Source organism: Perognathus longimembris, chromosome 11 (genome assembly GCF_023159225.1).
Source record: "Perognathus longimembris pacificus isolate PPM17 chromosome 11, ASM2315922v1, whole genome shotgun sequence".
Lineage (NCBI taxonomy): Eukaryota > Metazoa > Chordata > Mammalia > Rodentia > Heteromyidae > Perognathus > Perognathus longimembris.
Window position 1 is genome coordinate 17,733,174 of NC_063171.1, and position 25,500 is coordinate 17,758,673.

The 25,500-nt window shown below is 42.3% G+C and overlaps 1 protein-coding gene and 1 pseudogene across 1 annotated transcript; one reads left to right on the plus strand and one right to left on the minus strand.

The window, feature by feature from the left end:
- Positions 1–3,509: 3,509 nt before the first annotated feature.
- On the plus strand, positions 3,510–5,635 carry LOC125360131 (annotated as a pseudogene).
- A 590-nt stretch (positions 5,636–6,225) lies between these two features.
- On the minus strand, positions 6,226–25,101 carry LOC125360132 (zinc finger protein 793-like). Its single transcript, XM_048358175.1, has 4 exons — positions 24,553–25,101; positions 23,380–23,469; positions 17,811–17,918; positions 6,226–6,356 (listed from the first exon to the last, which is right to left on the minus strand). Exons 1-4 carry the CDS (start codon positions 24,584–24,586, stop codon positions 6,226–6,228), a joined length of 363 nt encoding a protein of 120 aa, XP_048214132.1. The 5' UTR covers positions 24,587–25,101.
- Positions 25,102–25,500: the final 399 nt, after the last annotated feature.

The window sequence follows — 25,500 nt, forward strand, 5'->3', positions numbered from 1 at the left end:
TCTAGTGCTCTACCACTCAAACCACACCTCTAGTCAATTTTTTATTTTGTTTGGTTTTGGTGGTTAATTGGAGATAAGAGGCACATGGAATTTTCCTGCTCAGAGTAGCTTTGAAACATGATCCTTCAATCAGCCTTCTGAGTAGCTAGGATTACAGGCTTGAGCCACCAGTGCCTACCCTTGTTTGGATTTGTAGAGCTGACTCCATCTTGATTAGGGAAACATGGTAGGGAATGTTGGGGGTGGGTAATAGAGCTGACTCCATCTTGATTATTAGGTCAACCTGACCCCAAAATTCTGCTTCTGTAAATGGCTTGCTTAACTTTTTATTTGCTCTACCCTCCTTACTCTATCCCCTGCATCAAGCCGCTACATCCGTGCTACGCTTTTACCTTTATAAATCCTGCTAACTGAAGGGTCAGGGCTCTCAATCCAGATCCGCTGCGCCAGTGACGGTTGTGAGTCCAAGCTTGAGCTTGCAATAAAGACTCTCGTTTGCATCAGAATCGGCTCCTTGGTGGTTTTTGGGGACCCTAAATCTGGGCATAATATATGGGGGCTCGTCTGGGATCCCCCAGACCCCAGGACCCCAGAACTAGAGAGTCTTACACCGATTGATGAATTTTTGTTTGTCTGTCCTGATTTGTACTTTCAATTTTTAATTTGGGTACCAGAATTTTTAAGAGTTGGCATTGGCCTAAGCGGACATTCTGGTAGGTTGTCAACTGGAAGTCTTGGAAGACATTCCAAGCCCTCCTTTTGGGGGTTCAAGTCCCCCTTGTATTTTTTTGAAGGAATGCAGTGGTATGAGAGGCCCACATTACCCCCGCCTCCCCGTTTGTATTTTTTGAAGGGACACAGCGGTGTGAGAGGCCAATGTTCCACTTTTTCTTGTTCCATCTTTTTTTGTTTTGTTTTGTTTTGTTTTTTGGAACTCTGTCCCATCTGCACTGGAGCTGGAGTCCAGCAACCTTTTGCTGGATGGGGCTGTGGCCAGCAGGAAGGGCCACCGGCTCCACATTTCTGTCCATCCGTTTAGAATTGCAGACGAACCAGTAGTTTCTGCTTCACCTTTTGAGAGTTTTTACTGCAATTGCATTTCCAATCCTCGCTGACACCGTTCGTTTCGTGTATTGTTTTTTGTGTCCTTATCCCTGTTTGTTACCTGTGTGGTGTGTGGACTGCTATATTGCTGCTTTGGTGACATGAGAAAAAGGGCACAAGATTTGAGTGTGGAAATTAAAAGAGGTAAACTAATTAAATTTTGTAGTGCAGAATGGCCGCGAGAACCTGAGGGAGGACTAACAGGGCGGCTTTCCCGATTTCCCAAGGTGCCAGCAGACTCGACTTTTGTTCTGCCCCTGTGTGCTGCACGACCCCCTGATGAAGCCGGTAACCAGCCCCATCACTACTGGCCCTTTTCTACTAGTGACCTGTATAACTGGAGAACTCAAAATGCCCGGTTTTCTGATAACCCTAAAGATTCAATTAGCCTTTTAGATACTGTTCTTTTTACCATCAGCCCACCTGGGATGATTGCCAGCAGCTCTTACAGGTGATCTTCACTTCTGAGGAGCATGAGGATCCAGGTAGAAGCCCGGAAATTGGTCCCGGGAGACAATGGACAGCCCATTATGAATCCTGATATTATGAATACCATCTTCCCGCTCACTTGCCCCGATTGGGATTTTAAAGCCTCTGGTGGGTGGCCTCCGTGGGCTGATTGCTGGGGAGGATGGAAATTTCCCCAGGGGAGGATCCCTCTGAGACTTCTCAGAGCCCCAGGGTCTTTCCATCACTCCTGTGGCCTGCTTGTTGACACCGGACATGTCATCCAAGGCATAGTCTCTGTTTCTTTGTCCTGTTTTGTCTTGACTGGTCTTGTCTTTGAGATTGGTACCAGTTTTAAATATAAATTTGTACATCTGATGTTTTTGTTCATTTGCACATTTATGGGGAAAAAATCAATCTGCAATGTGCCGTGTCCCCTTCTGTAAGAGGAAGTTGGGAGTGTGCAGGCAGCTGAGGACATTGTACTAACAACTAGCTAAACTTAAGTTGAAACTGGGAAGTGCTCTGGCTAAAATTGGCCTAAGATAGTCAGGCCGCCTAGTGAGCTAAGAGATCAGCCTCAGGTAACCGCCCTTCTTCCAACTGAAGGTATTTAAAGGGTCAATTGATATGTAAGATGCGCTAGTAATTTGGGCTGAGACTAGAGTCAAGTACTGTCTATGGGCTGAGTCTCCAGGGAACCCCCATCCAGCTTTCTCTAGCTGAAAAGTATTTGGTGTGCTAAAAGGCCTTGCTAACACAAGCAAGCCCTGGTAAATGAGACTGGAGAATACTAAAATCATTTGTTAAAAGTTTTGTCTTAATTTTGGTCATTGCAAGAGTAAGATCGGCAAAAATACCTCTTGCCACTGGAAAAAGTACGGCCGTTATTTATTTTGCATGCTTTCAGATCTTTTGCATGAATGCGTGTGTGGGTTTGAATATGTTCAAGATTAAAACTGTCAGCATGATGCAGGAATGGGTGAGTTTAATCTCAAGTTTAAACTCAAAAGGTTATCAAGTTTGACCATTACCAAGAGTCTAAGGATATTGCATTGTTTTAGAGAAAGAACAGTTAAAAAGATTTCTCTACTTTGAGGTTGAAAAATTTGGTATCTTAATGCATAAGAATATTTGTACTACTGTAATCAAGCTCTCTGGTTTAGCAAAAGGCATTGGGAACTTGAGATTTATTTCCACTGTTAAAATTTGGGACTAAATGTTAGAAATTTGGATATTAATGTTTGATTATCACTGTTAAAGAACTGCTTGGGCTTCTAATTCAGAGATCAATAGGACAGGACAGAAAAAACCTGGGGCAGGCCTGTGAGCCTCTCCTCAGTAGTGAGGGGTGATCTGGCAAAAGTGAAGCTTAGCCTGTCCACACCTGGTGGAAAGTACAGGCCCCAAGGAGGAGTCCAGTCATAGTGGAAAAGGAGTAAGCTGGCACAAAGGCAATTCATCAAGCCCCGAAGAGTAAGATGGGTATATGCCCATTCTGTAGGACAGGCCAATGAGGCCTTTCTTTATCCTGTCTCTTTTGTTCTCAGATGAACACTGGAAACCTGATAGTAAAAAATGAATGATTTGATTGGCATTTCTAAAATTGCCCCTTAGGATGGATTAAAATTGGAAAGTCTTAAAAAGGTTAGAAAGGTTTATTTGTATGATGTAACTTGATTTCTATGCTATTTTGCAATTTGGATGTATTGAAAAAGCAAAGATGCTAAGTCCGAATTCCTGTGTTTGTAACTTTGGTGTTTGTAATTCTTGCATTAAAGAAAACCTCAATTGAGTTCAGATGTTCTAGGCAGTGAGTCAGAGTGACTGAGCACTCAGAGACAGTAAGGATCGGGAGGGGAGCCAAGAAGTGGCAGCATCTGCGTTTCAGCAGGCCAGGAAGGGAAACTGCGTGGTGGAGGTCATCGGGAGCTGAGCATTTCAGATCTGCTTAGTAAACTTGGTTCGTCACCATGCTAGCTGCAAGGGTGGTGTGTCTCCGGACACTACCTTCTAGGGTTTTCCACCCAGCTTTCACCAAGGCCTCCCCCCCACCTTATGAAGAATTCTATCACAAAGAATCAATGGCTCTTAACAACCAGCAGGGACTATGCCACCAAGACAAGAGTTGGAATGCACCATGGGAAAACTGCTCAAGAACTCAAAGAAGGGGCTGGGGATATGGCCTAGTGGCAAGATTGCTTGCCTCTTATACATGAAGCCCTGGGTTCGATTCCTCAGCACCACATATATAGAGAAAAAGGCCAGAAGTGGCGCTGTAGCTCGTGGCAGAGTGCTAGCCTTGAGCAAAAAGAAGCCAGAGACAGTGCTCAAGCCCTGAGTTCAAGCCCCAGGACTGGCAAAAAACAAAACAAAATAAAACAAGAACTCAAAGAAATAGCATTTGAACCATCAATGGAAAAAGTATTTAAAATTGACCAGATGGGAAGGTGGTTTGTTGCTGGAGGGGTTGCTGTGGGTCTTGGCATGCTGCGTAACTATGGCTTGGGAATGTCTAATGAGATTAGAGCTATTGAAAAGGCTGTAATCTGGCCTCAGTATGTGAAGGATAGGATACATTCTACCTATATGTACTTAGCAGGAAGTATTGGTGTAACAGCTTTGTTGGCTTTGGCAATAGCCAGATCTCCTGTTCTCATGAATTTTATGCTGAGAGGCTCTTGGGTGACAGTTGGTGCAACTCTTGCAGCCATGATTGGAGCTGGAATGCTAGTTCAATCCATATCGTATCACCAGAACATGGGCACAAAGCATCTTGCTTGGTTTCTTCATTCTGGTGTGATGGGTGCAGTGGTGGCTCCTTTGACTATACTAGGGGGACCCCTTCTCATAAGAGCTGTGTGGTACACCTCCAGCATTGTAGGAGGCCTCTCCACTGTGGCCATGTGTGCTCTCAGCAAGAAGTTTTTGAACATGACCACACTCCTGGGACTAGGCTTGGGTCTTGTGTTTATGTCTTCACTGGGGTCCATGTTTCTGCCACCTAACACTGTGGCTGGTACTACTCTGTACTCAGTGGTAGTGGTGGATTCACTCTTTTCAGCATGTTCCTTCTGCATGACACTCAAAGCAATCAAATGTGCAGAGGTAACACCAATGTATGGACAGAACAGATATGATCCAATCAATTCAATGTTGGGAATCTACATGGATACACTGAATATATTTATGCACGCCCCAACTATGCTAGCAACTGGAAGTAACAGAAATGAAGTGGCAGTTCCTGATTGCCCAGTACGTCAGAAGTCTTGCTGTTGAATAGGATATTCGTGGCACAGTTTGGACAAGCAGCCTGAAGCATTGGGTACCTGTCTTGGCTTCAGAGTTCTTCAAATGAAAGCTAAAGTGTAAGTGTTAAAGCAGAGGTTAGTAATATGCTTTAGAAATCAATAATGCATTTCTAGATATGAAATTTGGAAGAAAAACTTGTCCTAAATGTTTGTTTCAAATTGGGTAAAGGAAAAATTAGGGCAGTCCAATATTTCACAAATGTACCATATAGCACTTCAATATAATTATGTCTACAATAGCTATAAGATTTTTCCTGCCCACCTATTATTTAGAATTGCTCTGTTTTCTGCTCTCACAATGCACCAGTGAATTAACCAAGAAAATTTTCATTCTTGGCAGGTAGGAGTGCGATGGGCACAGTCTCATCTGCTGGAGGGGCCCCCAAAAAGGTCATGTTTACTCAGTTTACTCAGAAATTTTCAGAAATTTTCTAGACATGGACAATTTCTGTATCTTGCAGATGTCAGCATCTTCTCATTCTTCGGGACTACACATGGACATAGAATTATTCTATGGTACTTCTCTACCAGTAATGAAGATTGTTGCAGGAAGAGAAGGGCATTCCATAGCCTCTGATGGTCCTGCCATGCTGAATGCCTGTCCCTTCAGCAGGTGGAATTACAAGGAGAGCCTGTGGGAGCCTGCAGGACTACATGGACCTGTTTTAGGAGGAGGCCTCTCACGTGTCTTTTGTGGAGATGGTGAGAGTGTGGTTCAGCTCTCACTCTGGAGGAACTGCCCTGCCTTCCCAACTCACCGAAGTCAACAATAGCCTGACCAGAGATTCCCTGGATATGTGAGACATTAGGAATGGTCCTGCCATTTCCACTTAGGGGCTCTGAAAAACCACAGCATTGAGAGAAGCAGCCCAGGCACCTTTGCCTGCAGACAGGAGTGGGCTCTTCTCCCATCCCAGCCAGCCCAGCCCTGCCTCCCTGTAAGCATTCAGCAGGTCTGGTATTCAGTGGGGACATGACAGGATCCAAGACTGGATCATATTTGCCCATGCTCTGGGTTCCAGCAGCATTGGAGCCCTCTGGGAACCTGGAGTTGACTGAAGGCACTGCCTCCCTACCTGAGATTTGCAAGCATCATATCTCTACCTAAGTGTGGCTTTGTATGTTTTTTTGTTTAGAACTCTGTAGGCCAAAATCACACTTAAAGACAATGTAATGTTCATGGGGAGAAGTTAAAGAACACTGAAACAAAACGTTTTATGTGGTTTTAATTCATTCATGAGGTTTTCCTCAATGATAGAAATGTAAGCGATTTTACTTCGTGTTTAGAGAACAGTGCCTTTTGAAACACTTCAAATACTATGATGATTCATTTAAGAAGCACTGGGACAGTTTGGGAATGGTATTAGGAAGAATGTTCTACAGTTTGAAGGATAATGAAGAACTCCAGGCAGCTGTCTGTATTTAACACAGGGCTCTGTGTTGGCTCCCCAGAGGAAAGGGTAGAGGCCAGGTCCCAGTCTGCTGCCATCAGATCTGGTGGGTGGGAACATATGGGGTCCAGCAGTGGATGATGAGCTTTCCTTCCTAGGCTTGTAGAAACCCCACTTCTCCAGGGAGGAAGATATCTTCCTCCGAGGTCTGTCCAGGTGAGTGTTGGGACATTCACTCCTGGAGGATGTTTATGGTCCCTTTGCCCACAGTGAGCATCCTCAGCCCAGGACAGAAGCCAGGCCTTAGAGCCCTTGGATCCACACCCTGCCCAAGGTCACCTTTCAGGATCTGAGGACCTTTCTGTGTCCTTCCCCCAATGAGTTCTCCTCCCTCATCTCTTCATCTCCCCAAGACCCTGAACCTGTGTCTGTGTTGCAGATTCCTGCTCTCTCCCCTTCCCCAGCAATGAAATGGATTATGGGGCTACAGTGTAAATGAAGATGCCAGAGTGACCGGAAATATACACAGATACCTCAGATTTGACCTTCTACCTCTCTGCACATCCTTAAATTTTTGTTAATTTATACTCACTAGTGCTAATTTATTTCTGTTAGGAATTGATTGGATTGTATGAACCACTGCCATATATTTAGTTTAGTATTGTATTGAATATAGCCACAAGTGCCCTATGCCACCTATAGTTTAGTGATGTATTGTAATAGACAAGGATTAGTTTAAATAACTTCCATTAAATGTTAATCATTAGGTCCCTTGCAGTTACTTGATTTTTTTTTAACTAAAGGAATGTTTAGTTAGGAAAACACCCTAGTGGAGTATAAAATTCACCCTATTGACTGTGCTCACCTTAACTCCTTTCCTACATAATCATTTAATCTCAAGGGAACTCAATCCACAAAGTAGACCTAATCTGTCCTTTTGTCACTGCTCCTCTAGGGATTTTGTTGGCTACAATCTGTTTGTACCTCTTTGTTCCTCCCACTGTGTGACCATGGGAACAGAATTACCTGAGCTTTTCCAGAATGACTTGGATGTCAGGCCTTTATACCTAACATTCTCTGTGTCTATCAAATGCATGGTTGCCATGCCTCTTTCTCTGAATCCTCAACATGCTTCTTTATTCCCTCAGGAAAAGAACACTTCAATATTAAAGGCTGGAGTGATTCTCCTTTTGTGGCTTGTCCTTTTTCTTAAAGATTTTTCTGCTTTCAAATCCATTTTTGAGTCTAAGACATTCTATCATGTGTATACATTCTCTCTCTCTCTCTCTCTCTCCATTTGGTTGTCAGAGATCACATCTAGGAGCTTTAGCATGCTTTGCATCTAATATCTATAATCAGCCACTCTGTATTCTCTTATTTTTTTTAAATCTTAGAAATACTAGATTTTGTGGAGGTATTATTTGACTTTTTATGGGGTGTATGACATAGGGTGTTGCAGTGAAGCCCAGGACTTGACCAGTGATCTTCCTCCCTCTACCTTCTAAGTACTGGAATTACAAGCTGGTAATTTGAGATACAGTTTTAATATTTTTTGTGTCTTGTCTTAGCTGTTTCTCTTCCAAATTTCTCATTTGTTTATTCATTAAGAGTCTTACAGTTACCCTTGAGGCTGTGCATTTCTCAGATATTTACCACCTTTTACTAAATGTCTTTTCCTTCCCTTTTCTTGTTGCTGTACTGGTGGTGGAACCGGGTCTCCTCATCAGAGCCTCCAGCAAACTCACTTGACCTTTTCACTATCAGCTGATGCTCTATCTCTTGAACCACACCTCCAGTAGAGTTTCTTTGCCAGTTACTTGGAGAAGTCTCTCAAACTTTTCTGCTTGTGCTAATATCAAACTGAGATCCACAGAGCTTAGCCCACTAACCAAGATTATAAGCATGAGCCACTGGCTCTCAGCTCCAAATGTCTTTTGAAATATTTCTTCCCCTTTCCTCTCCTTGTTATTGTCACAGCCCTTTACTGTTATCTTCTACTTTGCATTTCTTGGTTGAAATGATTTCTCAGTGACATTATCTCCTGACTAGTCTCTTCATTCTGTGTTGCCTTCTAATTTTTGGGATCATCCATTCTTGGCATCACATTTTTCTAACTTTTACCTCATTCTCCAGAATGTACCATATCCTGTGGATAATTATCAAGACTGACAACTTTCTTGTTCTCAGGGACATTACATTGTACTTATTCTATTTGCAATCACAGTACCCAAGTATGGAATTGGCAGCAGTACTCTTCTGTTTCTCACTTTTTTTTTTTTTTGGCCAGTCCTGGGCCTTGGACTCAGGGCCTGAGCACTGTCCCTGGCTTCTTCCCGCTCAAGGCTAGCACTCTGCCACTTGAGCCACAGCGCCGCTTCTGGCCGTTTTCTGTATATGTGGTGCAGGGGAATCGAACCTAGGGCCTCGTGTATCCGAGGCAGGCACTCTTGCCACTAGGCTATATCCCCAGCCCCTGTTTCTCACTTTTGTATGAACCTTGTTTATGGAACTTTTTATGAGTGCAAGATTCAGCAATGGTTTTTTGTCTCAATAGAGCTTCTTCCTTATCTGTACAATACTCACAATGCTGTCATGAGTTTTACCCTTTCTCCATTCTTTAATGCAACCTTTCTCTTTCATCACCCCTCCACCAGACCTTCTACATTGGGCTCTGCTCCTGGTTGTTGCTCCACTGTTGACCTGCCTTAGAAGGAAAGAGCTGCTACACTATTATCTTGACATATCGTCTTTTCCCTGAAATGGTACTGATCTTCAAAAACTTTCAGAAACTTGAGAGATCTAAAAAGTTATTTCCTTTCTGAAGTACTTGACTTTACTTTCTGGTATATTAGTCTTCAATACAGTTACAGAATTTTTTCATCCTTTCATATTAGTATTTGTGTCATTAGGTTTCAGATCTACTTCTTCTTCTTCTTCTTTTTTTTTTTTTTTGCCAGTCCTGGGCCTTGAACTCAGGACCTGAGCACTGTCCCTGGCTTCTTTTTGGCTCAAGGCTAGCACTCTGCCACTTGAGCCACAGTGCCACTTCTGGCCTTTTCTATATATGCAGTGCTGAGGAATTGAACCAGGGCTTCATGTATACGAGGCAAGCACTCTTGCCATTAGGCCATATTCCCAGCCCTCGGATCTACTTCTACTCAGTTCATTTCTTGATGTTGTCGACTTTCAGAGTAATCAGGTTTGGCTAAGGCAATTGATTGCTAGTTAGTGTTACTGATATTGCTTTTGAGTCCTGTAGATCCCAGACCTTTCTGTGAAGGTCATGTGCACCTAGAGGACAACTCCATTGAGGGTGTGTCTAGTTGTCAGACATAATCTTTATTCCAGCCCTGGATCCTGAAGAAATATTCTTTCTTACCTGCTATATTTAGAAATATATTTAGGAGGGGCTGGGGATATGGCCTAGTGGCAAGAGAGCTTGCCTTGTATACATGAGGCCCTGGGTTCAATTCCCCAGCACCACATATACAGAAAACGGCCAGAAGTGGCACTGTGGCTCAAGTGGCAGAGTGCTAGCCTTGAGCAAATGGAAGCCAGGGACAGTGCTCAGGCCCTGAGTTCAAGGCTCAGGACTGGCCAAAAAAAAATATATATATATATATATATATGAATAAATATTGATTGTTGAAATCTTTTTGATTTTTCTTAGTGATTTTTTACAAAGGTAAATTCACTTATAAAAATATGTTCAGCCTAGTATACATAGATATTACTCACTGCTTAAATGAAGTAATGCTGTTATTTGAGGGAATTTTTTTTTTTTTTTTTTGCCAGTCCTGGGCCTTGGACTCAGGGCCTGAGTGCTGTCCCTGGTTTTTTTGCTCAAGGCTAGCACTCTGCCACTTGAACCGCAGCGCCACTTCTGGCCATTTTCTGTATATGTGGTGCTGGGGAATCGAACCGAGGGCTTCATGTATACAAGGCAAGTGCTCTTGCCACTAGGCCATATCCCCAGACCCTTGAGGGAATTGTTTTTAGAGGATATTATATTTAAGTGAGGGGAAAAACTCAGCCAGAAATATCACATTGTCTCACTTAACTGTGACCTCTAAGCCAGTTAAACTCTAGGAAGCAAAGAGGAGGATAGGGGTAGGCAGTTTGCAAGATGGGCAGCTGTAGGTCAAAGGAAGTAAAGTGACAGTGATGCCCAATGAGTAAGTTCTGGCAATCGAATTGACAGTGAGATTCCTATACAAGGTAATATTGACTGGTGAAGCTGTAATTAATATTCCAGTGTATAATCATTCACTTTTAGTTTCTCTGTGTTTTTATGTCACACTTTTTTGTCTTTTTATATTTCTATTGAATTTGGAGAATGTTGGGGTCTTTAGCCGCCCCCCCCATCCCAACCCGCGGGAGGAATGGGGAAGGCACACCCCGACCGGATGAGCCAAGAAAGGAAAGGGTCGGCAGACCGCCCGCACCCAGCCCTCCCTCACTGGAGGACAATCAGATGGCTTGGGAGTCAAGTCAGCATAAGATCTCGTTTATTGGGGAAGTACGTGCCACTAATATAAAGCACAGGAACCAATCAAGTCTAAGATTGGCAGGAAGGGGAGGCATGAGCTGTCCATCGGGCGGAAGAGCCTGGGCGTCACAGCACACAGAACCGCCTCCGGGTTATAACCAAAGACACTTGTAGCAGCTGCGCATTGTTGTCAGGCGCCGCCATCTTAGCCACATGTGGCCCCAAGACTGAGAAACAGGCGGAGCCAGCTAGTTGACTTCCAGGTGTGCCCCACAGGAGAATTTTTTATTTTCCCTTTATTTCTAGTTCTATCTATTTTTCAACTTATTTGTTTTAGCAAGTCATTGAAAATAGATGCTTGAGTTTTGTGTGAGTAGATACTAAGTGTTCTCTTCACACACAGATAACTATGTGCTTTGTTAAGTGTAATAGATTTATGGTGGTAATAATTTCAAAATGTTTATGTAATATCAAAAAATCACAGAATATTCCTTCAAAATATACAATTTTATGTGTCAGCTTGACCTAGTTAAGAATTCATTTTTTTGCCAGTCCTGGGGCTTGGACTCAGGGCCTGAGCACTGTCCCTGGCTTCTTTTTGCTGAAGGCTCAGCACTCTACCACTTGAACCACAGCACCACTTCTGGCCTTTTCTGTTTAGGTGGTGCTGAGGAATCAAACCCAGGGCTTCATGCATGCTAGGCAAGCACTCTGCTGCTAAGCCACAGGATTAAATATTTTGAAAATTAAATGTATACCTCCATAAATTTATTTTTGGCTTTATGTCATTTTAGAAAATGTGTTCAACAGATTCTTCACTATAGGCAAAAATATACAGAATTTCACCAAGTGTTGTCACAGTCATGAAATATCACTAACAAATCTCAACATTTGAAGAAGCCAAACTTTTTAGTACAAGTCATATAGTAATAAAATTGTTTGTGCTCTTTTACTTCATGAAAGTGACTAGTGTGGTTTTTAAGGGGCATGGCTTGCAGCCTTAAGAAGCAATCAGCTGGCCCACCTATTTTCCCAGCCCTGGAGCCACGTGGCTGTTAGCCCGCCTGCCTTCCGGGCCTGGAACGGGAGAGGCAGCTCTAAGCCGCCGCCTCCCAGCCCCGAGACCACGTGTAGCCAAGATGGCCGCTGGTGGTGAATCCAGAGTAGGTCCTGTGGGCTTTGATATAGATGTAGTCCACCCTTAGGGAGGTCCAGCCCTCCACCCCTGACAGATAGCTCAGGCCGCCAATCATATCCCCTAGCTAGGTGTGCTACACCCCTCCCCTTCCTGCTGCCATCTGGCCTTTATTAATGTGGTTCCCCCTACTTAATAAAGCAGAGACTGCATAAGACATTCCCCGGTTCATCTGAGTGTCCTTTAAGGGGGCTGGGTGCGGGCGGTTGCCACTCTTTACCTCCTCTTGGCTCGCCCCGTGGGGTATGCTCCCCGCCTCTTCCACTGGCCAGGAGAGCGCTGGGGTCGAAGGACCCCAGCAGGTTTTCAATTATATTAACTCAATAGGAAGTTACTGACATTTTACATTCTCATGAGAAGTAGAAAATTTACATAAGTGCTAGTCTGAGTTCAGCATGGTGAAACCGTAATAATCACAAGTTATCAAGGATGGCATAAAATTATTATTCATATGTTTAATTTTACATGATTCCTTAGGTATTTATGTTGAATGAATAATACAGTGTTTTAAAGGAGAACATATTAAGACTGGTCCTTTTTATCAAAGGTCCTTTTCATCAGAGCAGCCATAGTAAATGTGTACATGAGGTGATCAGTATACTAAGGAATAACTGAACAGTGCATTTGGTCTGTGCAGGAAACTTGGTGATGGGATTTGGCTCCAGGCCATCACACACATTCAGCTCTCCTTGATAGGTGGCATGATTTGTCCTATCATTGCTGTGTTTCATTGATTGGCTTTGTCTCCCTCCAAATGGAAGGTGCCCTGCCTCCTATTTGCCATATGTCACTCGACTGGTTTCTGTGGTTAAACCACATCAATATGTTATATCACTGCATGATCCTGACATTCCTGACTCTATCAAACGTATTGATCGCATCCTTCACCTGTTCCTGGCCTATAGGACCAGCTGTTGCCAGCCAGGGCACTCGTATTGCTTATTTGAACATTTGGTGCACAAGGCCCTCTTGAGGACGATCTCGTCATGCAGGTGTCCACCATTACCTAGCAGAAGTATTTCTGCTAAGCACATTAAGGGACTCAATATGTCTCACACTGTCCACTATCACAAGTCATGCATTTCTACCTCACTGGGTGTGGAATATCTACTCGTCTTCCTGTGGTTCTTCTAATAGGCTTGCGTAGCTCCTTTATGTCCTTGCCAGAAGGCTAAGTCCAGTGGCTCAGGAGGGGCCGCCAGCACATAAATTCTCTGTCGTTTCTCAGTCCTTTGCCAGTCCTGGGTTTGAACTCAGGGCCTGAGCACTGTCCCTGGCTTCTTTTTGCTCAAGGCTAGCACTTCACCACTTGAGCCACAGCGCCACTTCTGGCCATTTTCTATATATGTGGTGCTGGGGAATCGAACCCAGGGCTTCATGTATATAAGGCAAGCACTCTTGCCACTAGGCCATATTCCCAGCCCCGGTGGTGCATTTTCTGCACATAGTCCCAAGCACACCCTCCAACCCCACCTCATGTCTTACCTGAATTTGTAGCTTTTGTCTCCCATAGCAGGCCTAGAACCTGTCTGACTCAAGTGTCTTGCAACTCAATCCTAGTCCATCTGCCTTCAAATGATGAGAGGGCAAGTTTCTGGGAGGGATTTGAGTGTGAATATTATCTGGCATATCAGAGGCCTCAGCACCATTTTTAAGTGAAGTGAATGTAGACATTGCTGTTAACAAATAAGAACCACTACTGTAGACCCAGACCCATCAAAGGAATTACTGAATCAAGATTCTCAGGTACTTGTTTTCAGATGTCCTCACTTTGTATTTTATTAGTACCAAATCAGGACCCTGACATTAGCATTAAAATCTGCTCATGTGGGTTAGCCTTACACAAAAACTTGACCAATATCACCTTTTATCATTCTCCCCATCTCTGCCAACCTAATTCACCTAGATCATTTTTCACAGATATGAACTGAGTATTGTTGGGGTCCATCTTTCTCGCCTTGATGGAAGGGGCTTGATGCACCTCCCCCAGCCCTGGGGAATGCGGCCCTGCTACCCCCTCTAGATTGGAATCCAGAGAAACCGGTTGGGCCAACAGCCCTCCAACCTGCCAGCCAGCCGGGCACCCACCAACTCCGCCCGGGTTTGGTGCGCTCAAGTGACGTTAGCCCTTGGGGGTCAGGTGACAGCTCTTGGCCTATCGGAATCCTGGCCAACCCCCTTCCTTCGGAATCATCTCCCCTTGTCCTTCTCTCAATAAAGTTAGTTCGCTCTCAGAAGCCAACTCCGTGGTCTATGTACGCTAGCTCCCAGGGAAGGATAGCGGCCACATTACCACGTAGGTCACGCGCGCGCCAGGCCAGACCGAACCCCCACGTCTCACTCTAATTTACCTGCTGGTCGGGAGTTGGGGGAGAGGACGTTACGGAGGGCAGAAAGAGAGAAGAAAGAGTCCGAGCCGGGAGGGGCAAGAAAAAACCCCAACAAGTATTATGACTTTGTTAACCCATCCTTCCTCTGTCTGCCCCTCTGCCCTTGACCTTAACCTCTTCCCCTAAGAATACATGTTCCAGTTTCCTAGTTTTCATTATGTTAAACTCTTCGTTGTTCAGAGGAGTTGCAGTATTGGAATCCTACCCTGCACATACCATACTTTGTGTGTATGCACACACATACACATATGTGAAAATGTGCCTGCATGCATAAATTAAGCCTTGCTATCTTCCTGAACCTTACTGACTTCATTTAACGTATTTTTTTTCTAGGTTCACAAAAATCCATTTTCTTGATCCATTTGTCCATTGAAGGCCATCTGGGCTGTTTGCATAAATTGTCTATCATGAATAGTTCAACAATGAAACAGGTATGCAAATGACTTTCCTGTATCCTGATTTGTTATCTTTTGGATAAATGCCCAAGAATGGTTTAGGCGAATGCTAACATAATTCTAGTTTTACTTTTCTGATGAATCTCAAAACTTTCAGAGTGGTTTTACCTGTTTAAATTCTCATCAACAGCATAACAGGATTTCTCTTCCCCTGCATCGCCACCTGCAACTGTTGTTATTTTTAAGAATTGTCATTGGAGTGACATGGAATCTGGGTGTTGCTTTGATTTTCATTTCTGTTACGTTTCTTGGCCCTTATTACTTTTGATGTCTTTATTTAGTTTCTTTGCCCATATATTCATTGCATCAGATAATTTCTTCTTGGAGGGTTTAATTTCTTGACATTTCTGTATATTCTGTCACTATAGAGCTGTAGTAAAATTGGAAATCTGGAATTGTGATTTTCCAACACTGTCCTCCACATGTGGTTTGTGATTCCTGGTGTCTTATGCAAAGTTTCCTATGAATTTTGGATTATCTTAGTTAAGAATGATAAATACAGATCATTACATTTTCACTATGTAACAACATAGTGTGTCTATGTGGGGACTCAAGGGAATACATCAGACCTATCTTAGAGAAGTCTGGATATTCTGAGAGGGAAATGAGCTACCTGGCCCTGCATGGTATGCTCTGCTCAGCTCAATGAAGACTCTAGGCTGACCATCTCACTATCTGCGACTGAAAAACTAATTGTGACAACAAAAATCTTAAATTATATTTCTAATTTTATTTATTTATTTTTGCCAGTCTTGGGGCTTGAACTCAGTGCCTGAACAATGTCCCTGGTTTCTTTATGCTCAAGGCTAACACTCTACTGCTTGAGCCACAGTGCCACTTCTGGCTTTTTCTACATATGTGGTGCTGAGGAAGCAAACCCAGGGCTTCATGTAAACAAGGCAAGCACTCTACCACTAGGCCATATTCCCAGCCCTTAAGTTATATTTCTACTTTCTTTAAGTATTTGTGCAAAGAAAGTATCATTCACATCAGTTTATAAGTTTAATGCATTTTGATCAATGTCACTCCTTTCAACATTCTTCCCCTCCTTCCGAACCCAACCTCCCTCCTCATGAGAACAAACATATATTAGTGAAATAAAAGTTGCCATTAGAAATGATTGTTATATCACAGTTGTAACTACCTTCAACATCCCATGTGTATCTGTAGTTTCTACTATTGATGATGTTCGTGTATCACCTTCTTGTGATTGTTTCTACACTATCTCTGTAATCTTATCTGAGTGTATGGGAAACAGTGTGTACTGGTATTAGAATTAGGAAATTCAAAGGGAATACCAAAATTGAGAGACAAAGGGTAAAATAAGAGAAACAACAACAAAAGCAATACTTGCAAAACTGTTTGGTGTAAGTGAACTGAACACCTCAGGGGGGGAAAGGGGGAGGGGGAGTGGGGTATGAGGGACAAGGTAACAAACAGTACAAGAAATGTATCCAATGCCTAACGTATGACACTGTAACCTCTCTGTACATCAGTTTTATTTTTTTTTGGTTTTTTATTTTTTTATTTTTTTATTATAAAATTGATGTACATCAGTTTTATAATAAAAACTTAAAAAAAAGTTGCCATTAAACCTGTGATTTTAGGCAACATACCTACCTTTAAATTTTGGGTCAGAGTTTAATCATTGTTGAGTTTGGCAGATAGGTGATGGCATGGCCAGTTTAAAAAAAAAATTGTAAATGTGATATACAAAGGGATTACAATTACATAAGTCAACTAAAGAGCACATTTCCTTTTAATCTGTGTAACTTCTACCTCATTCACTCCCAGGTTTTCCTCTCCCAACTTCCCTCCCTGCAAAGTTGTGTTCATTTCCAACACAATGCTTTTAGAAGGTCCATCCACAGAAAAGTCCCCTGGGTCAGACCTGAAATCAGTTCTCACTCCTGAGGGAAGGGTGGGGGGGTCTTACAGGTCCCCATAGCATCAGTCTTCCCTGCCCAGGCCCCACTGGCCCCTAGGCCCATGCTGAAGGCACGCTGTGCTGATGGCAGACTGATGGGAAGCATGGGACTTGTTCTGGGCTTCGAGACCTCCTGTATCCAGGTACCTGCAGGGCTTGCCTGTGGCATGAAGGTTTCAGCACTGCACTCTTCTCAGCTGGCTCCCCACTAAACTTTTCCTCCCAGTACATTCCATTTTGAGTTTTGGCCATGCCCAGGAGCCCAAGCAACTTCCACCACATTAAATAAAGTCTCCAAAACAAACTTTTGATAACAAACATTTAATTTAGACTCAGCATTATAAAGAATTTCCATGGTTTGGCTCAGAGCTCATATGTGAGAGCCAAGACAACTAGTTGGCTGTGGGTGCCCCAGATAGTGATCTTGTCAAAGTGCTGAGCTCTCTGCCATGTGGAGTTCATACAAGGATATCTGAGACCCAGAAAACTGAAAGAAAAAAATTAAAATCAACTTCAAAATTCATGGAGGGGACAAAAAAGAGAAGTTAGGGTAATATGTGTTACAAGGAAGCAGTAAAAAATGAACAGTTAACATTGTGGTAATTATGGAAGGGGAGACAAGTGACCTAGAGGTAGACAAAGACAAAGATATGAGCGAGCGTGCTCAAGGTGGTGCAAGAATGCTTTGGGTGGTCCCTGAGGGTATAGGGAAAATTCCATCGTGACAGCCTTGGTACTGTGCTCAGCATCCAGCTTCTGTCCCTCCCAGAGACTCTGGGGGTGCATTATTCCTGGTTAATGTCAGGAAAAAAAGATTTCACCTACCATCCTGTTCTCTAGGAGTTTTGTCCTTATTACTGGGGTCAAGAATGCCAGGGAGGGCTGGGAATATGGCCTAGTGGCAAGAGTGCTTGCCTCCTACACATGAACCTCTCCATTAGATTCCCCAGCACCACATATATGGAAAACGGCCAGAAGGGGCGCTGTGGCTCAGGTGGCAGAGTGCTAGCCTTGAGCGGGAAGAAGACAGGGATGGTGCTCAGGCCCTGAGTCCAAGGCCCAGGACTGGCCAAAAAAAAAAAGAATGCCAAGAATTGGAACTTCTTGGTTGAACGATTCGATCTACGGACAACAGAGTCTTCAGGATCAGGGCTTTGGGTGGTATTAACTGCCCTTGGTGATGATGGCCCTCCAAAGATACAGTATCCTCTGTTAACACAGACCAATGTAGGTGTCTATTCACATACTTTATCCTGTAGCATTCTGTGAATAATTATTAGAAATATGAAAGTAATCCAGTTTAGAATTTAAATCTTCTATACAAAGGCAGAAATCTTCTAAGGCCTAACTTTGGAAATTACTACAGGATGAACTTTGTATAAGCCTGAAGTTCTCCATATGTAACTCACCCCACTATTAGCAACTGGGTCTAGGGAGGCTGTGTATCCAAGTCATGGTTTACCCTGCCCTTCTCAGGACATAGGAGCTTTTATAATGCACATAAACTAAATATCCTGTCATTCACCTCTTGAAGTGACCTTTAAATGAGGTATAATCAGAAAGGGGAGAACAATGAAAGTGATACCTGACCTGGCCTAGGCCTGGCCAGCCCAGCTGACACATCTGAAAAGATTGTAGTCAAATAGTATTTCTCCTATATTGATGGGCACACATCACAAAAACACTGTTTCCACATTCAAATATATTGGTCTTCTGAGATCTTAAATGGTCACTGTTTAAGTTTTTTATTTCTCACACTGCAACTTAAATAGTACTGAAATATGTAGCTACATTTTATGGGCTGAGATCTCTCTTCTAAGGCATCATTCTAGAACTTACAAATGTGGGCCACATTGTCCTATATATAAACTTCTACCTCTGCAAGGCCTATGGAGTGATCAGAAACATAAAGGTACATTTATGTTCATTCACATGAAGATAGCAAATTCTGGCTTACATAACATTAAAAAACAACATAAATATCACTTGAATCAAGCAACACTTGGGGCAATTTTGTTTTGTTTTATTTTGGCCAGTCCTGGGCCTTGGACTCAGGGCCTGAGCACCATCCCTGACTTCTTCCCGCTCAAGGCTAGCACTCTGCCACCTGAGCCACAGCGCCCCTTCTGGCCGTTTTCCATATATGTGGTGCTGGGGAATTGAACCGAGAGCTTCATGTATAGGAGGCAAGCACTCTTGCCACTAGGCCATATTCCCAGCCCGCTGGGGGGGAGGGGGGGCAATTTTGGTGGTGGTTAATTGGAGATAACAGTCTCACAGTCTTTCCTACCCAGTTGTTTTTTTCACCTGTGATCTTTAAATCTCATACTCTTGAGTAACTAAGAATATGGATGTGAGGCACCAGTGCTCCGTTAAGATCATGAGTTCTTAACTGCTTGATCCAAGTAGGATTCACTGTTTCCAAACAACTGGCCAGCAAGCATAAGTAACATCATATTGCCATTTGCAAAGGTCCTTTAGTAATCAGTTGGTAAAGGAATGTTTTCTTATCATTCCGTAAGCCACATCAAATGCCTCCATTAATATTTTCAAGAATTTATTATATTGTTGATGTTAGTGGAAGTCAGACAGTACTTCATATGTATCTTTCATTACTAAATAGACAGAACTGGAGCTGGGCCTCCAGAGGCAGAGCTCCACCACTGACTGAAAAACCTCAAGGAAAACCATGAGGCTCTGAGTTCACTCGCTCAGAAAAAAAAAAAAAAAAAAGCAAAACCAAAATATTTTGCCATCATATGTACTTTGAATAAGTGAGATATTATGGTTCTTGCTTATAATTCTAGCTACATAGGTCTAAGTAAGAGCATTAGGATCTCTAAAACATCCCTTGAGATTTACCTAAAGTTACCTAATTTACAAAAATGTCTGAATAAAAACATTAGAGATTTTAGGTATGGCTCAGATTTAGGGTATCTCTGTATCAAGTGCAAAACTATAGATTCACCACCACTAGTGTCACCTGGGTCCTAAAAAGAAAACAAACTGAAAAGTAGATCAGAGAGAACTCAAATTATAAGAGTGAGAGACTTGGGCTGGGAATATGGCCTAGTGGCAAGAGTGCTTGCCTCGTATACATGAAGCCCTGGGTTCAATTCCCCAGCACCACAAATATAGAAAATGGCCAGAAGTGGCACTGTGGCTCAAGTGGCAGAGTGCTAGCCTTGAGCAAAAAAAAGCCAGGGACAGTGCTCAGGCCAAGTCCAAGCCCAGGACTGGCAAAAAAAAAAAAAAAAAAAAAAAAAAATTGAGAGACTTAAGTCTATAGCAAGATAGAACTATTAAAATCAAAATAAAGTTTTTCTTCATTTAATCTTACCAACCCTAACAAATCCTATTGTGCTCAAACTAATGAAGGCAGAAATATATATGTTGATGCTAGCTGTGGACAAATGAAATGTACAACAGGAAATTTATAAGGGACAGCTGAGGAAATGAGTCTCCTCTCTGTGGGGCCCTAGTACTCACAGGAAAGCACCACCGTACTATTGAAAGTCAACTGAAGTCACTTGCAAGTTTATATTTTAAATTGTAGGGGAAACACTGACTAATTAAATAAGCAGGCTTTCTATGTTAAAAGAAGGAATAGGCTAGTATGTAGTACCCAACTTCCATATAGAAGTTCCAGGGTTCGATCCCCAAAAGTGAAAAAGAAGAAGGTAGAAGATGGAATGACATGAAGTATTCAGTTAAAACTAGATAAGAAAAAAAAAGGGGGGGGATGGGCAAAAGAGAAATAGAAGAACAAAGACAATGAGTAAGAAGCAGTTGTTTTTTTTTGTTTTTGGTTGTGGGGTTTCAACTCAGAAAGGTCCTGGGCACTCTTCTTGAGCTTTTCCATTCAAGTCTAGCATTCTACCACTTTCAGGCACAGTGCCACTTGAGCCACATCTCTACTTCTACTTCTGAATTTTTTTGTGATTAATTCAAGATAAGAGTCCCGTGAGCTTTCTGCTGAGGCTGGTTTCAAAGCTCAATCCTCAGATCTCAGGTTTACAGGCAGGAGACACGTGCACCCAGCAGCTTTAGATATTTTTTTTACACGTATTGGGTTATTTGTGATAGTTACTGAGGGAATTTTTGTTTGTTTGTTTGTTTTTTGTGCTGGTCCTAGTGCTTGATCTAAAGGCCCTGAGCTATCCCAGAGCGTTTTTTACTCAAGACTAGCACTCTAGCAGTTGAGCCACATCTCCACCTAATGCTTGCTGGTGGTGTCTTGGAAGCAGTAATCTCAATGACTTACCTACCTGGGCTAACTTTGAACCATGAGCCTCAGATCTCAGCCTCGTGAGTAGAGAGGAGTACAGGTGTGAGCCATAGGTGCCTGGCCAATTAATAAGTCCTGAGACCTGCCTGAATACCTCATAATGATCAACAGTTTTCAATTTTGTGGGTTTCAGACATATTGCAGGATGTAAGGGAGGAACAAGCTGAATAGGAGAACCAGAAAGGCTTGCTCGGGGTGTTAATGTGTCAGAAAAAGTATTCACGAGATGAACTGTCCTTTTAATCTATCTATCTATGTATCTATGTATCTATCTATGTATCTATGTATCTATGTATCTATGTATCTATGTATCTATGTATCTATGTATCTATCTATCTATCTATCTATCTATCTATCTATCTATCTATCTATCTATCTATCTATCTGTCTATCTATCTATCTGTCTATCTATCTATCTTTGCCAGTCCTGGAGCTTGAGCTCAGGGCCTGAGCACTGTCCCTGGCTTCCTTTTGCTCAAGGCTAGCACTCTACCACTTGAGCCACAGCACCACTTCCAGCTTTTTCTGTTTATGTGGTGCTGAGTAATCGAACTTGCATGCTTGGCAAGCACTCTACCACTAAACCACCATCCCAGCCCTGTCTTCTTATTTTTTGAATGAACTAAATTCCTTTCTTTTTAGTCCCCTTCTTTGCAGAGATCATTTCTTTGCCCACATAACCACATTGTGATATTTAAGCACATGACACATTGCAAAATCTTCAAAACCACACTTTGACTCAGGTCAATTTCACCAATGTAGGTGAACATAGAATCCTGAGGATGTGGACCAATCTCTCCATGTCTCTTTTAACTATTCTACTCTCACCTTCTGTGAGAAATTGGTTCTAGCTCTGCTAGCTTCCATTTTTTTTTTTTTTTTTGCCAGTCCTGGGCCTTGGACTCAGGGCCTGAGCACTGTCTCTGACTTCTTTTTGCTCAAGGCTAGCACTCTGCCACTTGAGCCACAGCGCCACTTCTGGCCGTTTTCTATATATGTGGTGCTGGGGAATCGAACCCAGGGCTTCATGTGTACTAGGCAAGCACTCTTGCCACTAGGCCATATTCCCAGCCCATAGCTTCCATTTTTGTGTGAGATTGCTCAATGTCTTCCTCTGCATGGTTATTTCAGCTAATGTAATATCTTCCAAAGCCCTCCATGAGATTGCAAATGACAGCCTTTTTCTCATCACAAAGAAATGTGTGTGTTCTGGGTTTTGGATATAAAATCGCCGTGAATGAAAACATAGAACATAATATTGTACTTCAAACTATTGTATGTACCTATCAAGGCAGCAGAATGGGATAGTAATGGTGGCAGAGAAATATTCATCCTCCTGAGAACTTAACTTTCAGCCTCCAGAACAGTGAGCAAATACAAGCTCTTCATATCATTCACACTGATGTTTTATTATAACTCAGCAGAACAGCAGAATAAGCTAACAGTGAACCAATCACAAGTGACTTATCACCACCAATTAATTACATATAAAGTCAGCACTGACTTCATTTTCAGGTTACTCATCCAAAACCAAATGCTTCTCTTGTCTTTATTTACCCTCAAAAGAAACCAGATGTGGAGCTGTGGTTCCAGGGTACAGCATTAGCCTTGAGCAAAAATGCTTAAGGACAGTGCCTATCCTCCAAGTCAAAGCTGGAAGACTTACACACACACACACACACACACACACACACACACACACACACACAATGTATTCCCAAATGTGTGTCCTTCCATGTTCTCTGAATGTTTCATGAACTAACTTGGGGAGAAATGATGATGAGAAAGATTTTACTAATGTCCACATTTTCCAATAAACAAGGAGTTGTATCTTACATCAAATCTTCCATCCAAAAGCTGAACTGGAAATAGTAAATCATTTGTGTCATATCACATGGACCATGCATACAGTGGAAGACTTTAGAGGAGCAGTGAAGAAATTGATGCTCTCATGTCCTTTCCTGAAATCCCTGCCATCTAGTTAATCATCCTCTTTACACTTTATCTTGGCCCAACACTGATAAGCTATTTTTCTTATCAGAGGATAGCATCCCTGGTGTACTTATTTTCTCACACCTGCATAGTCTTAGTTTCAAAGAAAATAAAATCTCATTTTCTACATTTCTAATTTTCTTTTCTTGTTTCAGAATGATTTCTACAAAAAGAAAGAGAACTAATAACTTTAACTCTGTTGCCATACATAATTCAGTATGTCTCCATATGAATTATTGATTCATAAGTCTTTGAGACAAAGGATCACCTACTTCTCTGCCACACAAAGGATTCAGAGGAATTTGGAACATTATTGCTCAGTATAACACAAGATGAACTTACCAACTGGGTTGTAGTTTCAACATCACTATGCAAAATGCTCTAACTCACCTGTGAAATTCCTGTCCGAGGATTCTCCTATCCATGGTTCTGCAACTTGCTCCAACTTGACAATCAATTTAGGTTTAAGAACACAGTGCCCTTTTAATAAGTAGTGGAGAAATATTGCTCAAGCTGGGTCATCATTGCTCTAAATCTCAGACATCCTGTTCACAAAGTTGCTCTTAAATCTTGTTTCTCATTTCTCACCAGCTCCATGGTTGACTTTTCCCCAGGTTTGGATTTATTTTTCTAGTTGTGTGGCTTGAACTCAGCTCTTTTGCTCAAGGCTACTATTCTACCATTTTGAGTCCCAGTTCCACTTCCAGTTTTTGAATGGTTAATTGGAGATGAGAGTCTCATTGGGACTTTTCTACCATTGCTGGCTTCAAACCCAAATCCTCAGATTTCACCCTCTGGACTAGGTAGGATTACAGGTATGAACCACTGCACCCAGTGCCAGGTTTACATTTTTTTCTTTTTCTTTTTTTAAATTATACAAATTAATGCTGAGCATACTGTGAACTAAGAAGGGCTTGAGATGCATCTTTCTTTGCTTCAAAGCCTGATACTCAGATCTCAGCCTAATGAGTAGCTAGGATTGTAGGTGCAAGCCATGGGTCCCTGGCCCTTCCTGCTTTTTTTTTTTTTTTTGCCGGGCCTGGGCCTTGGACTCAGAGCCTGAGTACTGTCCCTGGCTTCTTTTTGCTCAAGGCCAGCACTCTGCCACTTGAGCCACAGTGCCACTTCTGGCTGTTTTCTCTATATGTGGTGCTGGGAATCGAACTCAGGGCTTCATGTATACGAGGTGAGCACTCTTGCCTCTAGGCCATATTCCCAGCCCCCTCAGGTTTACATTTTAAACTAGGGATTTCCAGATCATTCATCCAATAGTGATATACATTCTATTCTAGATTGTATATCTACCTACAATAATCACATCAAATTGGCAAGACTGTCTCCTGTTACTGGAACATAGTTTAAAACATAGTCAAACTGCTAATTTGGCTTCTTGGAGAATGAGAATAAAAGTGCCTCATGAGTTACATTATGAAGTTGAAGTTTTTCTTAGGAAGAAGTGACACTGCCCATGAACTGGATTCTTACACCTAAGTAATAAAGATATTCATATAGCTACAGAAAACAAAGCACTTGACCTTTTAAGTTAATATGACCTTTGCTCACCTAAGGACACCAGGTTGCTGTAGGTCTTCAGCATTACATCTCTATACAGGGTCCTCTGAGCAATGCCCAGGTCCTGCCACTCCTCCCAGCTGAAGTCCACAGACACATCATCAAAGGACAGCCGCTTCTTTAAGGGCACATTTAAATCAAGTAATTAGCCCTGAGTCATGAGAATACCAAACCTGGAATTTTATTCTTCTACATGTATGCTTTTTTCTTACATAAAATGTTTAGAGTTTGCTCTGTTATCTATACAGTGGGAAAAAGAAAAATAAAAGTAGAAAATTTGCCTCCATATTAACTTGGTAATTCAAATACAAATTTTCCCTAACACATAAGAACACATTTCTGGTACTAGCAATAGAGACAAGATAACAATTTTAAGAATAATCTGGCTTGAAACATTAAGTATAAGATGTCTAAAAGAGTGTGTTTAGCTTATTTCCATAAAATTCACTACATATCAGGGTAACAATGAAGTAAACAAATAATTTTTACTACAGTTTCATATTCTGCCTCATGGAAAAGCCTATTTACATCTTCTATTAGAAAATGCTCTCATGGCTGGGCACAGTGATTAATGCCTATAATCTCAGCTACTTAGGAAGCTGAGATCCTAGGATCACAGTCCAAAACCAGGCAGCCCAGGCAGCATAGTCGGTGAGACTCTTATTCCCAGTTAACCAGGAAATGGCGTGGGGCTCAAGTGGTAGAGCTCTAGCCTTGAACTAAAGAGCTCAGGGACAGCGCAAGGACAACTAACAGTTCTTATGCAATCAGAGCACATTCAGATATCACATGGAGTACATACCACATTAGTAAATCTATGAAAAACACAGTGCCAAGGGAATGTTAAAGGCAGTAAAAGTACTCAAGAAAGTAGCTAATGATGGATTTCACCCTCATAACATGTGACTTAGTTCCCAAAATAAAATATATTATATTTGT

Bases quoted from the DNA above. Each gene is read 5' to 3' on its own strand.
- LOC125360132 (XM_048358175.1), bottom strand. From the start codon at position 24,586: ATGCTGAAGACCTACAGCAACCTGGTGTCCTTAG. The intron at 23,470-24,552 runs GTGAGCAAAGGT...ACTTATTAAAAG, and splicing joins CAGCAACCTGGTGTCCTTAG to GGCACTGTGTTCTTAAACCT. The intron at 17,919-23,379 runs GTGAGTTAGAGC...CTGTGTTAACAG, and splicing joins CTCGGACAGGAATTTCACAG to AGGATACTGTATCTTTGGAG.